The sequence below is a fragment of the Mizuhopecten yessoensis genome, unplaced genomic scaffold (assembly GCF_002113885.1).
Source record: "Mizuhopecten yessoensis strain PY_sf001 unplaced genomic scaffold, ASM211388v2 scaffold6163, whole genome shotgun sequence".
NCBI classification, from domain to species: domain Eukaryota; kingdom Metazoa; phylum Mollusca; class Bivalvia; order Pectinida; family Pectinidae; genus Mizuhopecten; species Mizuhopecten yessoensis.
Window position 1 is genome coordinate 187,009 of NW_018406412.1, and position 14,883 is coordinate 201,891.

Here is a 14,883-nt window from a genome sequence, read left to right on the forward strand (position 1 = left end):
AACTGCTATTTGGTCATGTGATAGATGGAGGGATTCAAGTACAGACAGTCCGCTGAAGGCATTATCGCGAAGAACAGCTATTTGATCGTGTGATAGATGGAGGGTTTCAAGTGCAGACAGTCCACTGCAGGTACTATTGCGAAGAAGCTGTATTTGGTTGTGTGATAGATGGAGGGATTCAAGTACAGACAGTCCACTGAATGTATTGTCGCGAAGAACAGCTATTTGATCATGTGATAGATGGAGGGATTCAAGTACAGACATCCACTGAAGGTATTATCGCGAAGAACAGCGATTTGATTATGTGATAGATGGAGGGATTCAAGTACAGACAGTCCACTGAAAGTATAATCACGAAGAACTGCTATTTGGGCATGTGATAAATAGAGGGATTCAAGTACAGACAGTCCGCTGAAGGTATTATCGTGAAGAACAGCTATTTGATTGTGTGATAGATGGAGGGTTCTAAGTACTGACAGTCCACTGAAGGTATTATCGCGAAGAAGCTGTATTTGGTTGTGTGATAGATGGAGGGATTCAAGTACAGACAGTCCACTGCCGGTATTATTGCGAAGAACATCGTGTGATAGACCGATGCCTCTAGCGTAGACTGTCCTCCTAAAAACATTATCATGAAGAACAGGTAAAAGATTTTGTGATAGACAGAGAAACGTTAGTACAGACAGTTCACTAAAGAAGGTATCGGTATAGGATACATCTTGAAACTTGAGGGGTTATATAATCCAGTGATAACATTATCAGCCACGGTAGACATATCTGTTATTACTAGATAACTGATGCAGAACAAGTGCGAAAAGTCCCGGAAACGTGAATACACCGGTTAAGTAACGATTGAAATGTTCTCGAAAGGACAGTAAAGCGTACAGAAGTCAGTTGACTGTTGCTGTAGTTGATCGTTAAACCAATACACATACAAAACTATTAACCGGTCTTGGCACACGACGACTCATCGTAACTAGAGCCAAGGCATTGGATGACTCCCTCACAAACTGGTGATATCGGAATGTTGTAACCCTCCTCAGATTGGCAGTAACTGGTCCCAATGACGTGCGCCTATTAGTTTAAATGCGGAAACGTGTAATTAGATCGTTTGTACTTTGGATCCTGTTGATAGTCTGGTGAGTATAAATTTGTTACATTGTTTTGAAGGTCTTTTCTATGACCAGCCACTGAAACAATACAGGGATAGCAAAATGTGGCCACTTTGTATTTTCCTCTTCGTGGTAGTGCTGTCACAAAGTATTAACCGTGATGCCGTGAATGATGCTTTGGTAGAGCAAAGAATATTGGAAAATATTCGACCAATATTGGACGTATATGTGTCAGATAGACTGGAGCGAAACCAAAACGTGATTGAAAAACTTCAGCAAAGAATCGGTCATTTAGAAAATCGATATGAAGAAAGGATAAACTTGTTGGAAACCTACAAGAGCACAAAAGGTAACGCATATTTAACATGTATATGTTATAAATCGGAATGCATGTACTAGGTAAATTGGGGAACATGGGTATAATCTGACTTAAAGAACACGCTCTTCACTTTGATGACAATAACATTCTAGGAACATTTCTCTCTGGGATGCTATAAAGGTTGTCGGGTGGTGTAGTGGATAGCACATTTGCCTTTCACCAAGGCGGCCGTGGTTTGATTCCCCGATCGGACGTGAAAAGGTGTAGGGTCACCTGCCCGACCACTTGGGTTTTCTCCGGGTACTCCGGTTTCCTCTTACACTAAGACCCCATGCGCGCTAACGTCCGGGCCAACAAGAGTGATTAATATAAGTTGAAATAACTTTTTTCATAATTGTTACAGACAATAAATAAAGTTAGAAAACATTCTAGGAAGGCTTATAGCATATTGTTGTATAATGTGATCAGTAAAGCAGGTTTACTACAAGCACTCTTATCGATTCATTATAAATAAGGCATAATTGTGTAATTAACGTGACATTACTTAAGTTTTCAAACGAATACATTTTGCTTATAACGAGCTTATATGTTTTCACTTGTTTCATTATAGAACCACTTTTACCCACAACCACTTGTGTATACTGTATACCGGGGAATTTTAGCCGCAGTGTAACTTTCACCTCTTTCGCCTTCCGATCTGAGGGCGAATTTAACATGACGGCGAAAGTTAGAATAAGAATTATGTATACGACGGCAAATGTTTTGTCACTATTTCGTCTACACTGAGGCTTAACTCGGGTATTGTACTGGGCCTACTTGTATAAAACATCTCAAATCTTGAGATTTCCTCAAATCTAAGATTTCCCATCGACAATACATTGCTTGAGATTTTCCTTAACTTTCAGATGTTTTATACAAGTGGTCCCTGTACTGTACTGCGGTGTAGGGATAATTTAACACTGGACAAATAATGACTGTGCCGATGAAGGATGAAAGTTAAACGGGGCGAAAGTTTCCAGGTATACAGTATATAGTTCATAGCAATCGAATGTTTTCCGATATAATATCTGAGCGTTCTGTGGAAAAAAGGTCCCCAAACTTGTGATGGTTGATTATCATGTGTATCTACATTGTAACTCTCGTTTTATATACCGATTATTTTCAAGTATGCCACATTGTTCTAATATACACTTTTACCTGCTGACAGCTGACGAAGGACCTGTGTTTACCAGATGGGGTAGAATCGACTGCCCCGTTAACACAACAACTATGGTATATTCAGGTAAGACTGTTATTGTTATACTATATATAATGTATCTTCGTATAAAAGATTACACGTATGTTTTCTTCTTGTAGGATATGTTAGTTATACATGTGTTATTGATATCAAATACTTAATATCCTGTTTTGAAATATCTTATAGGGTTTTCTTTATCAGGTAAATTTGTTTTATATTTTTAATCATATATCTTGTACACACTAAAATTGTCGCAAAACTGACAATTATTACATTATATTTACAGTTTCAAGTGTAATTGACTCAATAACCTTTGTCGATAACGACAGTCATTCTCGTGCGCGTAGTGATACATACACCGTGTACATATGTGTACGTCAACAACCCGGGGGTTTTCATTGCTATTTTCGGAAATAAACAGAAGTACCTGGGATACCAGATTTGTACAACTCATTAGTGTATTCATGCAAAAGATACATGGTTGAAATGTATACATTCATTGTTGAAATTCATACATTCCGATGACGTCACGTTGTTTACAGCGACCGATGATTACTGCACCGACTGACAGGACGGCTGGATTTTGTGTTTTTCTACGTGTTTGTGATCATTTACATACGTTTACTTTAATGACATAGTGTAAAAAGTACCCAGAAATACGATAGTAAATTCAATTTTGACAATAACGTTGATAACTGCACTCGATGGAATGGTAGATAAAGGTAATCACAGGACGGGTTCGAAAAAACCTGACCTACCATGTCATATGGCTAAATGTACCTAAATACTGATAGTTAGATCACAGCACACGAACTGGGTTTTGTAATGATTGCCTAGTTACCGTTGCCGTGGAGTCTACAAGAACAAACGAGAGATCCAAAAACTGCGAGCATCTGGTGTTGTATTATAGGGTTTTGGAAATAAACGGGACATCTTTGGGTATTGAATATAACTGTTGAGATAAACTGGTAATGATATGAACACGAAATGATTTTATCATAACAGTTTAAAAGTGCGAATGAAATATTGAAAAATACGCGTGCATCGGGTAACGCAACTTTGCAAATTGTGCTAAAAATAGCCGCATAGAGCAACTTTGAAGTATACATTATCGCTAATGAGTAATGCTCCAAACGGACCTGCTATGTATGTAATTTCTTATGTATATGATGTCCAAAATATCATATAATTGATCTAAGATATTTTAATTATAGGATATATTTAATAGAGATTGATACTTTATAAGCAATTAAGATATCGAATATAATATATCATAAGTTTATGAAAATCCAGATTTACATTCCTTCCTAAATGAATGTGTATTTGCCTTTTCGCCACATGTTTACTTTTTCACTTGTTCAGTGTAGCAATACGATTTTATTATCGCGGTAAATTGTTTAATATCGCAATACGCTTTTAGTATCGCGGTAAATTGTTTAATATCGCAATACGCTTTTAGTATTTACGTATACTAATATACCAGTATACCAATATTAGGATCTCCGTATCGTATCACCTCCGGTTTTGTCAAATTTCTAATCTGGTTATAATAATTTTAGATAAATGTTTAAAATTGCATCATTCCGCATTTGAATGAAAAAATACGTAAACATAAAAGTAAAAAGTGCTAAAAACGTTATATGTTATATCTAAGTGTGGACAAACAAACAATGGACACCTGAATATATGCCTCACTCGGTAATCGAATTATGATCAAATGCCTTATGTATCAGTATAGAAATTATATTGTACGTTTATCTAAAAGGCATAGTTATAATGGTGCACGCAGGATAGCGATAGGCGTAAACAGGGCTTGAAGAGTGCCACAATAAGAACACGAAACGTCATCCCCCTCTTTTTAGATGCTTTAAAACAATGGTTTAATATTCTGAAAATATTAAGATCAGATGCTAAATGGAGACTTTTGTTTATTTCAATTCAAGATAATATATCAGGATATGTATGGTATTATAATGTAAGCAGGATAGTTACATACACCGTCGTTTGCTTACCTATCTTATTTAAGTATTTTATCAACTGTTAACTTGGAAACCGTCATATAGAACTACTATTGTAATGCGTTAACTTTCTTATCCAGGATATGCTGGTGGGTCTCATTTTACCCATTCTGGAGCTGCAGCTGAATACGTCTGTATGCCAAGTGATCCGATCTGGGGACCACATAAAGATATTGTTCACAATGACTGGGTAGGTTTTATGTATGGGGCTGAGTACCAGGCCCCTAATATCATGTTTGGGATGTCTGGTGGCGTACATGATGTACCGTGCGCCGTTTGTCTTGGTAATCAGCGCACAACTTCTCTCATGATCCCGGGTAGGACAGAGTGCTACCCCGGTTGGACGGAGGCGTATCATGGTGACTTAGCCTCCGGTTACCATAGCTTCCAAGCAGCGTCACAATACGTGTGTGTGGATAAGGACCCACAGACGTTTCCCACGAGAACCCTCCTAGATGAAAATGGTAAACTGTTTTACGGGGTCAAAACTAAATGTGGGTCTTTGCCTTGTCCGCCATACGAGGATGGGAAATTCCTGTCTTGTGTTGTTTGTATGAAATGAATTGTCAAATAAATGAGGACACAACAAACTGGTACCCCATTTGCAATTGATTAATCATTATTTTTCGTGTCTATTAATACATACATACAAAAAATGCATCCTAAGGCCTTGTGATGGTTAAAAATGAAACAAATGACAAAAGAGTTTCTTAGTACTTTCATAGTACTGTCATCTCTTTAGAGGTTCATCAGGAAAAGGTTTATTCATGTTGACAGGATAACAGCACAACAAAGATGGTGTTACAAACAATAGCTATATAATTACAGACATGAGTATAACAACCGACTTTTCGCAAACATTTTCTTTATATATCTATGAACTAGTTAAAAAGAAATTACTAAAGAGGTTTTTTTCAGTATAAGTACTTTCACCTTTAAAAATTCATATCTATAAAAATAAATAATCTCAACAACACGTCTGAAGTATTTTCATCACTTCAAGGAGATTTGTCAAACAGTTCATTTGAAGAAGATATTATGACGTCATATATATATATATAGTTGTCAAAATGTAACATCTTCTTTTGTCAATAAAAACATATTTTCATATAATTTACTTGCATTGTGTACATTTTTATATATGAATATATACAAGCGATGATGAAGTAAGAACGAGAGAGCAGACAAAGGAAGCTGTCAAGTTTTTGAGACAATCAACATATTTATTTCAATGGGAAACTGTTTGTTTCTTACACAAATATGGGCTGAAAGTATATTATGACGTTTCAGAAACAACCCTTTTCTTTATCAATCGTCAAATGGAAATGATACACTCCCGGGGCCAAATAGCCGTAGGTAGAAAGTGCTGTAAAATAGCATTTAAGTTTGAAAAAGTGTCAAAACTTTCAAGCCTACCTATACTATAAAACATCTCAAGTATTATAAGTTAATTGTACTAATTGTACTATGTGTACTCATCTTTGAAACCTGAATAATCTTTTAAGTAGTTTTGAATACTGACAAAGGAATGTATATCTAGCGCGTCTGTTCACCAACAGAAACCGCCTCCCTAGTCTCGGCGTTGCGTAATTTCAGTAACTGTTTATGTAACCTACCAAATTGTTCGTTGCTCGTATGCTTTTCATGAAATAACCACTTTTAATTGATTAAGGAAAAATAATCAATCCCTACCTTAGGATTAAGACAGACAAATCTCTACCCTTGGGGTAAGATTCTTAAAAGTCTGGCCCCTTTGGTTAAGATTTTTCTGTCTTACCCCAAAGGTGGGGAAACTTTACATTAATCGCAGTCGAGGGTTAAGGATTTTGTAGCATAATCCCATCCGAGGCGTAAGCCCCGAACAGGATAGTTGTAGACTATAGGCGTAAGCCCCGAACAGGATAGTTGTAGACTATAGGCGTAAGCCCCGGACGGGATAGTTGTAGACTATAGGCGTAAGCCCCGAACAGGATAGTTGTAGACTATAGGCGTAAGGCCCGAACAGGAGAGTTGTAGACTATAGGCGTAAGCCCCGAACGGGATAGTTGTACAATATAGGCGTAAGCCCCGAACAGGATAGTTGTAGACTATAGGCGTAAACCCCAAACAGGATAGTTGTAGACTATAGGCGTAAGCCCGGGACGGGATAGTTGTAGACTATAGGCGTAAGCCCCGAACAGGATATCTGTAGACTATAGGCGTAAGCCCCGGACGGGATACTTGTAGACTATAGGCGTAAGCCCCGGACGGGATAGTTGTAGACTATAGGCGTAAGCCCCGTCCGGGATACTTGGAGACTATAGGCGTTAGACCCGGACGGGATACTTGTAGACTATATGCGTAAGCCCCGGACGGGATACTTGTAGACTATAGGCGTAAGCCCCGGACGGGATACTTGTAGACTATAGGCGTAAGCGTCTTTTGAGTCATCGATGATTCCCGGCATGTAAATCTAGGTCAAGGTCAAGTAATGCCACGTCGTCATAGCGAGAACCAGTGTATCGGTTACAAAACAACAAGACACTAGGGGCTTATTGACATAATAAAAAAACCCAAAACAAAATCGACCTTCATATCACAACAATAAATAGCATACCTAGTGAGATAATGATTCCGACGGATGATGTCGACGGAAAACGTATCAATAGTCGACATTTCACTGCCTTTGGATATGTGAGTACTGTTATTTTACGAAGCATGGATATGACTATCAAGAAGGAGAAAAGTTCATAGCATATGCGTTTCATTTTTAGGAGTAAGCCAATGTCAACCTTTGAAACTGAGTTAAAGTATCTGATAAGATCTTGCATGTGTGTTATGTTGGGCATATGGTTATGCATAACATAGCATACTGTATAATATGTTTTTATTACCCCACTCCCCCTAAATAGACTTAATGAGAAGAATTATAAAAAAAACAACAACAATAGACCTACATTGTAATCGTACATATAAAGTTTTGTGATTAGTACTGGACACACGTGTGTGACGCAGCTATAAAAGCACTTGGCGTTATGGGTCATTTTTGACAGTTTTTGCACAGTCAGCATGCAGAAATAAAAGCCTCCGTATGTGACAAACAACAATCCCTGTATACGGGTGATCACTGGTATGACAATGTTTGTGTATGTCAAATTGTATTTGTTTGTTACATGCGGAGGCTTTAAAAAAACAAAGAGTGTTTAGTAAATTTCCTTCAAAATGGCAAATTTTCAACCAAATAGCCCACAACAGACGATATTCACTCATTTTATTACCAAAATGCGGGTTTATGTCTCTCTTCGTAATTTCATATCTCCTAAACAAGTTGTCGAATAAATTTGAAATTTCATATGTGCGTACTTCATTTATTCCAGATTACGAATATTACAACTCTTTCTAAATTCCTGATGAGGCCAGAAATTGTCCCTAACGCCTAGTCCTTTGACATTGGATACAGTATTTTAAAAGTAGGACTCAGTGATGCTAGAGGCCAAAACGGTGAAGATCTAAAGATGTCTAAGCTACTGTGTACTAGCGGGTTTCATAAAACCGTTTTATTATATGAATTTCGAAAATAAGAAGGATTTGGTTGATTGAAGTTAGTAATAAGTGAAAAGTGTATTTTCGAAACCATGCCATTACTCAAAAGACATAACTGTTGTCATCAAGGTTACAGCCAACCTCGGGGACTAAAACATCCGCCAACAGAACTTACCAAAAAGTTGGAAATCCAATTGGTCTAAAAAAGCTTTTAAAACAGAAAAGGAAGTACATATAAACCTTTGATAATGATTCAAATTGAGAGGAGTACTGGTTAAAAACATTATAAATCCGATATCCTTAAAATAAGAAGGAGGCAAACACACAAAAATGTTTTGCCTTCCTTTGAAGGTAGACTATGTTTTCGTAAATAATTGAATTATTTATTTATTGAGGATGCCTGCCCCACTGCAGGCAAGGTACTAGATGATTGTACCTGCAGTGTGACGTGGTCATGTTACTTGTACTGCTGTTGACTGGGTTCTTTTATCTCGGTTGGTAAGAACGACAGAATAATGATAAGAGGTTCAACGATGGAATCCTATTCTGGCCTCGTAGCATTTGTATTCATTTAGAACACTTTCATAATTTAAAAAGAAATAAAATGTCGACAATACCACTGAAGAGTCTCTTTAAAGAGCTGAAGGTACTAAAGACGTGTTGCCGACATTTTTTTCTTTTTAATTTATGTATTCGTCCGTTAGGATAATTCTAATACTGGTTGTATTTAACATCACTGGAATGTCATTGATGTTAAGAAATATTTTGAATATATCTTGACAAAAATTTAAGTCACATGATCAAGATGTTTATTTTTTAGTTATTTTTTTTTACTTTTCATACTGCTTTTTGATGATTAAAAAAATAGAAATGGGAATCTTAAAGGGGACTGAAATGTAAAATGGGTGCATTATTTGATCTTACTAATATGTTCCGTAGAGGATCTGTCATAGGTTTCCCTTCATATTATATTAATGAAACAAAATAAATTTGCCAGAGGCTCGCAAACATGAAAAATCCAAAACTTGTATCATAAATCAAATATGAAGGGAAAGTTATGACAGATCCTCTATTGATGTGATGGCTTTATGACAATGCATAACACGGTATTCATATGATAAAAAGTTCTAATTGATACCTTCTAATGCCAATATAGTATCAGCTTACTTGTATCACAAATAGTCAATTAAAAGTTCGCTTTAAAGTCTTTTCGTCTTTTCGTAACTTTTTCGTCTTATGGTTATTTCGGATGATCAGAATGATAATTGGTGAACATTACAACTTGATTTTGTCTGCCAGCAGACAAGTGCTTCTGTGATAGTTTGACATTTATAAGGTCATATCATATTGTTTACAGTGTATTTGTATCTTTATTTTCCGATTTTGAGCCCTTTCTTTTGTTTCTGACATAAAACGAACACTTGTGAATAATTAGCAGCTGCGTACGATAAAACAATACGAGTCGATTTACGCGTCAGATTTTAAGTGGCGACTCTAGCCTGATAATTGGTGTACTTATGGTATATAAATAGATTGCTGTGATGACGCAATAATGATGATAGTTTTCGGCAAAATACTACAATGATTCCGCTGATTTGTATTTTGTGATTTAGATTATGGTTATTTATCAAACTGTGTTGTCTTCATAATGATTATGCACACAACACATAAAACGCACTGCCTATTTTTACAGGTTCCATATTTGAATTAAAATGGTATTTTTTCTGTTGTTATTACTTTTGTTATATAAGATGGTGAAATAATACATATATATGTAGCTTACATATATAACAAGTGAACAATTGTAAAAGGAATCCGAACAGTGAACAAAACCGTTATTCGACTCAAAATATTGAAATTTGGGCAATACATAAAGAAACGAAAGCTTTACATGGATATCAAAAAAATGTGTATTGATAATACGCCCACGTGTTCCGGAAGGGTAAGCGTCTTCTGCTTTATCGTGGACAACCGCGATGATCCATATTTGAATTAAAATGGTATTTTTTCTGTTGTTATTACTTTTGTTATATACGATGGTGAAATAATACATATATATGTAGCTAACATATATAACAAGTGAACAATTGTAAAAGGAATCCGAACAGTGAACAAAACCGTTATTCGACTCAAAATATTGAAATTTGGGCAATACATAAAGAAACGAAAGCTTTACATGGATATCAATAAAATGTGTATTGATAATACGCCCACGTGTTCCGGAAGGGTAAGCGTCTTCTGCTTTATCGAGGACAACCGCGATGAAAAATCTAGGTCGAATCGGAATAATTTCACGTACTCAAAATGAGAACTGGGAAAGTAACGACGAACCCACAAAGTATACGAATGACCTTTATATGCCACAAGGAAAGAAGGGTTTTGATACATATAAGATAAATATCAACAATAACTCTAAATTCGGGCTTAAATATTATTGTTGGCCATTTCTGTGCAACTTCCTGTTTTGATACAAGGCTTTGACATACAGTACAGGCTCATTCAATCCCAGATGATTTCGTTAAGTGTTGTTAAACGTCCAATCAACAGGTTTGGTTCCAATCCCTGATGAAAGTTTTGCCAGGAAGTTTGAATCGAGGTTGTTGCTATTTAAAGTCTTAATGTGGAAAGAAACCGGAGAAACCACATGCGGTCGGGCAGGTGACCCCTTACTTTTTCACGCTCAGTCGGGGAATCGAACACCGGCTGCATTGGTGAAGGGCGAGTGTGTAGTCCACCGCGCCACACGACAAACCTTTATAGCAACCCAGAGAGAAATGTTCTTAGAAATATGAAATATTAGATTACCGCCAACGACAGCAACTTAAGCAGTATCCCACACATTCGAAAATTATAAAATTGACTGTGCAATCAATATCTATTTGATTTTCAAGAATATTAAATACTGTATGAAGATATTGACGATTGACCGGCTTTAGTATACATTAGGAAGGTAGTTGACACAACACTCAATATTCATAAAATAAAACAATCTCATTGAACATAAATACCATTCCCTCTTCTTTACTAGATTATGGGATGCATAATATCATTATGTATCAGATTAAAGGAAATACTAGTTATTCGAATAGATGGTATATCTACTTCAATAAACACGGATGAAAAGCGAGATGTTGCTATAAGCTATACTCACGGTGACGCTCTTTACAGAACTATTGACAAGAAAACAATTAGCAGACACACTCATTGCAAGTAACACGTGTTCATAGTTCAACAACGGTTTCTTGTTATTTTGCAATATCATTAATTGTTATGAAGTGTGTCAGTATTTGCGAAGGGCGTCATAATTGGACGAGACCACTTTTGCTTGAGTCGCTAAGTAGACCTTAAACAATTAAATGTCAAGTTTTGTCTGTCAGTGAACTAACACCGGCGTATGTATACAAAACATCAATGCACTATATTTTTTTATGAACATTTATGCGGATTTATTCAAGTCTGTGCTTTGGCTTTTTATTTGTAATATTGTTCATGTTAGATTGTTCAAATTAAACTGTAAAGTGAGCGTGTTTTTAAGCAACAAACTGTCAAAGAATATGTTGAAACTTTTATTGTTCTTTTGTGCGTCAGCTCTCTCTCAATATATTTCAAAGGATGGTGTGCAAGATGCGTTAGCGGAGCAAAGGATGCTGGAAAATATTAGACCTATATTGGATATATATGTATCTGACAGTTTGGAACGTCACAAAAATAGCCTGCTGGGACTTTGCGCAGAAATGATCAGCGATTCTGAAAAACAGGTCGAAACAAAGGTGGAAAACTTAATAAGAGGTAACATGGATTTTTTATATCAATATTTTGGCCAAATTATAGCAAATTTTGTATTTGTGCCAATTCATAGTTATTATTCATAACTCTGCAGTTTTGCCGATGCAAATATCAGTGTCGTAGTCTATTTTATACGTTTATGTACCAAGAAACAGGATATGGCGTTATTCTTTATTTAATATCAACAGATGACAAAGGAACAGTGTTTACAAGGTGGGGAAGAAAAGACTGCCCGGCCAATCAAACAACTATGGTTTATACAGGTAAGCAATGTGTACCTTTCTAAATAATATTTGTTTTTCACGTGACAAGAGCTGGTAACGGTATATATTGGTATACATAATTAAATCGACTAACGTCCTTATTTTTATAGTATATACAGTAATAAACCGTTACACGAATGATCCATACTGCATTGCATTGAGATACATATCTATTCCATTGAATTATATAATGAACCAGCGGCTTTCAATACAAAATTGAACCTGTATGTGTGATGCAATATCATCTAAAATATTAACACCCTAAAGACTCTCATCAGGTGGTTATACCATTTTATTAAATGAATTAAAATGTACACAGTATAATTGCATCAAGGTTTCGCCTCTAGGTAGCGCCTATTTCATATTACCCTAACTACGGTAATTGCATATCAGGTTGTTACTTTCTACAACCATCTTAATTGTTCTTATGCTTCACTTATTTGAGTATTCGGCGCTGTTTCACCCAGACATTTTAACAGAATCGAAGTTTTTAAAAATGTTTTTACTGTTTAAAAAAAAAAGCTGCTGTTGAAAATAAGATTGAAAAATAAACATATACCCATATGAATGAACCGGTGAATTCGGATACCTGGTACCTGTCATTCTATGGCTGTTCATTCGGAACACTAACAACGTATCGTACTTGTTTTATGAATGCTGTATTTCTTATTTGGAATTTTTATCCGGACATGTAGCATATTTGAAATCTGGATTGCTGTATTAAGACAAAGAAGACACTTAAGTATTGTGAAACTGACTATTATCGTAAATCCATTTCCATATCCTACTCCGTATCAGCCCGAGACTTCAATATCAGCCCGAGACTGATAAATATTTCATATTTGAAATCTGGATTGCTGTATTAAGGCAAAGATAACACTAAAGTATTGTGAAACTGACTATTATCGTAAATCCATTTCCATATCCTACTCCGTATCAGCCCGAGACTTCAATATCAGCCCGAGGGGCCGGATACCCGATGGCTGATATGAGTCGTGTTGATACGGAGTGGGATATGGAAGTGGTCAAATGGTAACTTTTTTTATCGTATTCTGCTCTATAACATTAAAAGTATAAATAATACCACATAAAACACACACACAAACTATATTTGATCAGCTTTCCTATGGTAACATTCTGCCTTAGACATCATGAACAGAAGGACATTGATTATGTACACTACCCGTTTGAGATGTGATTGTTTTTCTTTTCTGGAAATTGTTCAACCGGAAGTTAAACGGATATGGCGCGTGCCGAGCAGATCTGGCGCGTGCGGGTGGATATGTTTTTGTCCCGGATATGGCCTATGCACAACTATTAGTATCACATATGTCAAGCAATCCATATAGCGGACAAGTAAATGATAATGTGTATGTATCGTACCGTGACCATGTAGAACGACGTCCGATCTTAATTGTGATGCGACTATTGAGCTACAATAAAATAGAAACAATACATTTTCATTAAAACACACACAAGTAATTATATTTTTTATCTTTTGACTTAGGATATGCTGGTGGGTCATACTATGAACACATAGGTGCAGCTGCAGACTACGTGTGTATGCCGCACGAACCCATATGGGGACCGCACAAGGATTTTGTTTACAGTGGTAACGACATTGGTTATATGTACGGGGCCGAGTATCAGTCGCCTGGAGACTTGTTCGGCATGTCGACTTGGACCGATGATGTCCCATGTGCCGTCTGCCTTGGAACGCAATACACAATCTCACTCATGATCCCGGGGCGGATCCAATGCTACCCTGGATGGACAAGGGCATATCACGGTAACCTCGCAACCGGTGCCCACACCCACAAGGCGGCCTCTCAGTACGTGTGTGTTGACCAGGATCCACAGATAACTACAGGCGGCGCCAACGAGAACGGTAAACTGTTTTATGGCGTCAAAACAAAGTGTGGGTCGCTACCATGCCCGCCCTACGAGGAGGGGAAATTTCTTCCTTGCGTTGTGTGTATGAAGTGACCAGTCAGTATGTGTGTCGATAAAGATATCAATAAACATTACAAGCTGAAAAATATCTTCATTGTTCCTTGCATTTAAATAGCTATTCATTGTGGCAGTATATTATATTTCACACACATGGTTCAGATGATAAATTGTTATCAGGAAATATGTCAATAAAAGAAAAAAACACGTAAGCATCGTATTTTGTTTTAAAAAAATAAATAAAAAAATCACGTTATAAGTCCTGCAAGGTATCGTTTTTTTTGTACGTATATCAAAAATGTAAAATTAAAACAGCCATCAATTGAACGTTCATATCTCTGCTTTCTATTTGTGACATAGAAAAGTTCTCAAAATACAGATTTTATTTTAGGAAAAGGTAGAATAACAATTCCTTCCTTGACAACACACGAAATAATTGTGCATCTGGGTTACCTAAAATTTAAAAAAATGACCTAAACGAAATTTGTGTTGAGATCCCTGCAGCATGCGACTGAACCATGTCACTTATACGAAATTTCGCAATCTAATATAGAGGTCAAATTACATATTGTGACGTTATACTGTACGTGTTTCACAATATGCGTACTTAACAACGACTTGCTACGGTAGAGGGACTTGATCTACTGCCGACGTTATATTTTTTTAGACTTCTATA

General features: G+C 36.6%; 2 protein-coding genes across 2 annotated transcripts; both read left to right on the plus strand.

Moving 5' to 3' along the window:
• Positions 1 to 1,178: 1,178 nt before the first annotated feature.
• LOC110451678 (short-chain collagen C4-like) lies at positions 1,179 to 5,709 on the plus strand. The gene is made up of 3 exons (XM_021499819.1): positions 1,179 to 1,461; positions 2,639 to 2,713; positions 4,767 to 5,709. Exons 1-3 carry the CDS (start codon positions 1,215 to 1,217, stop codon positions 5,246 to 5,248), a joined length of 804 nt encoding a protein of 267 aa, XP_021355494.1. The 5' UTR covers positions 1,179 to 1,214; the 3' UTR covers positions 5,249 to 5,709.
• A 5,889-nt stretch (positions 5,710 to 11,598) lies between these two features.
• On the plus strand, positions 11,599 to 14,296 carry LOC110451675. The gene is made up of 3 exons (XM_021499817.1): positions 11,599 to 11,997; positions 12,183 to 12,257; positions 13,765 to 14,296. The coding sequence occupies exons 1-3, from the start codon at positions 11,637 to 11,639 to the stop codon at positions 14,241 to 14,243; spliced, it is 915 nt and encodes a 304-aa protein (XP_021355492.1). The 5' UTR covers positions 11,599 to 11,636; the 3' UTR covers positions 14,244 to 14,296.
• Positions 14,297 to 14,883: the final 587 nt, after the last annotated feature.

Bases quoted from the DNA above. Each gene is read 5' to 3' on its own strand.
- LOC110451678 (XM_021499819.1), top strand. From the start codon at position 1,215: ATGTGGCCACTTTGTATTTTCCTCTTCGTGGTAGTGCTGTCACAAAGT. The intron at 1,462-2,638 runs GTAACGCATATT...ACCTGCTGACAG, and splicing joins AACCTACAAGAGCACAAAAG to CTGACGAAGGACCTGTGTTT. The intron at 2,714-4,766 runs GTAAGACTGTTA...TTTCTTATCCAG, and splicing joins AACAACTATGGTATATTCAG to GATATGCTGGTGGGTCTCAT.
- LOC110451675 (XM_021499817.1), top strand. From the start codon at position 11,637: ATGAACATTTATGCGGATTTATTCAAGTCTGTGCTTTGGCTTTTTATT. The intron at 11,998-12,182 runs GTAACATGGATT...TAATATCAACAG, and splicing joins GGTGGAAAACTTAATAAGAG to ATGACAAAGGAACAGTGTTT. The intron at 12,258-13,764 runs GTAAGCAATGTG...CTTTTGACTTAG, and splicing joins AACAACTATGGTTTATACAG to GATATGCTGGTGGGTCATAC.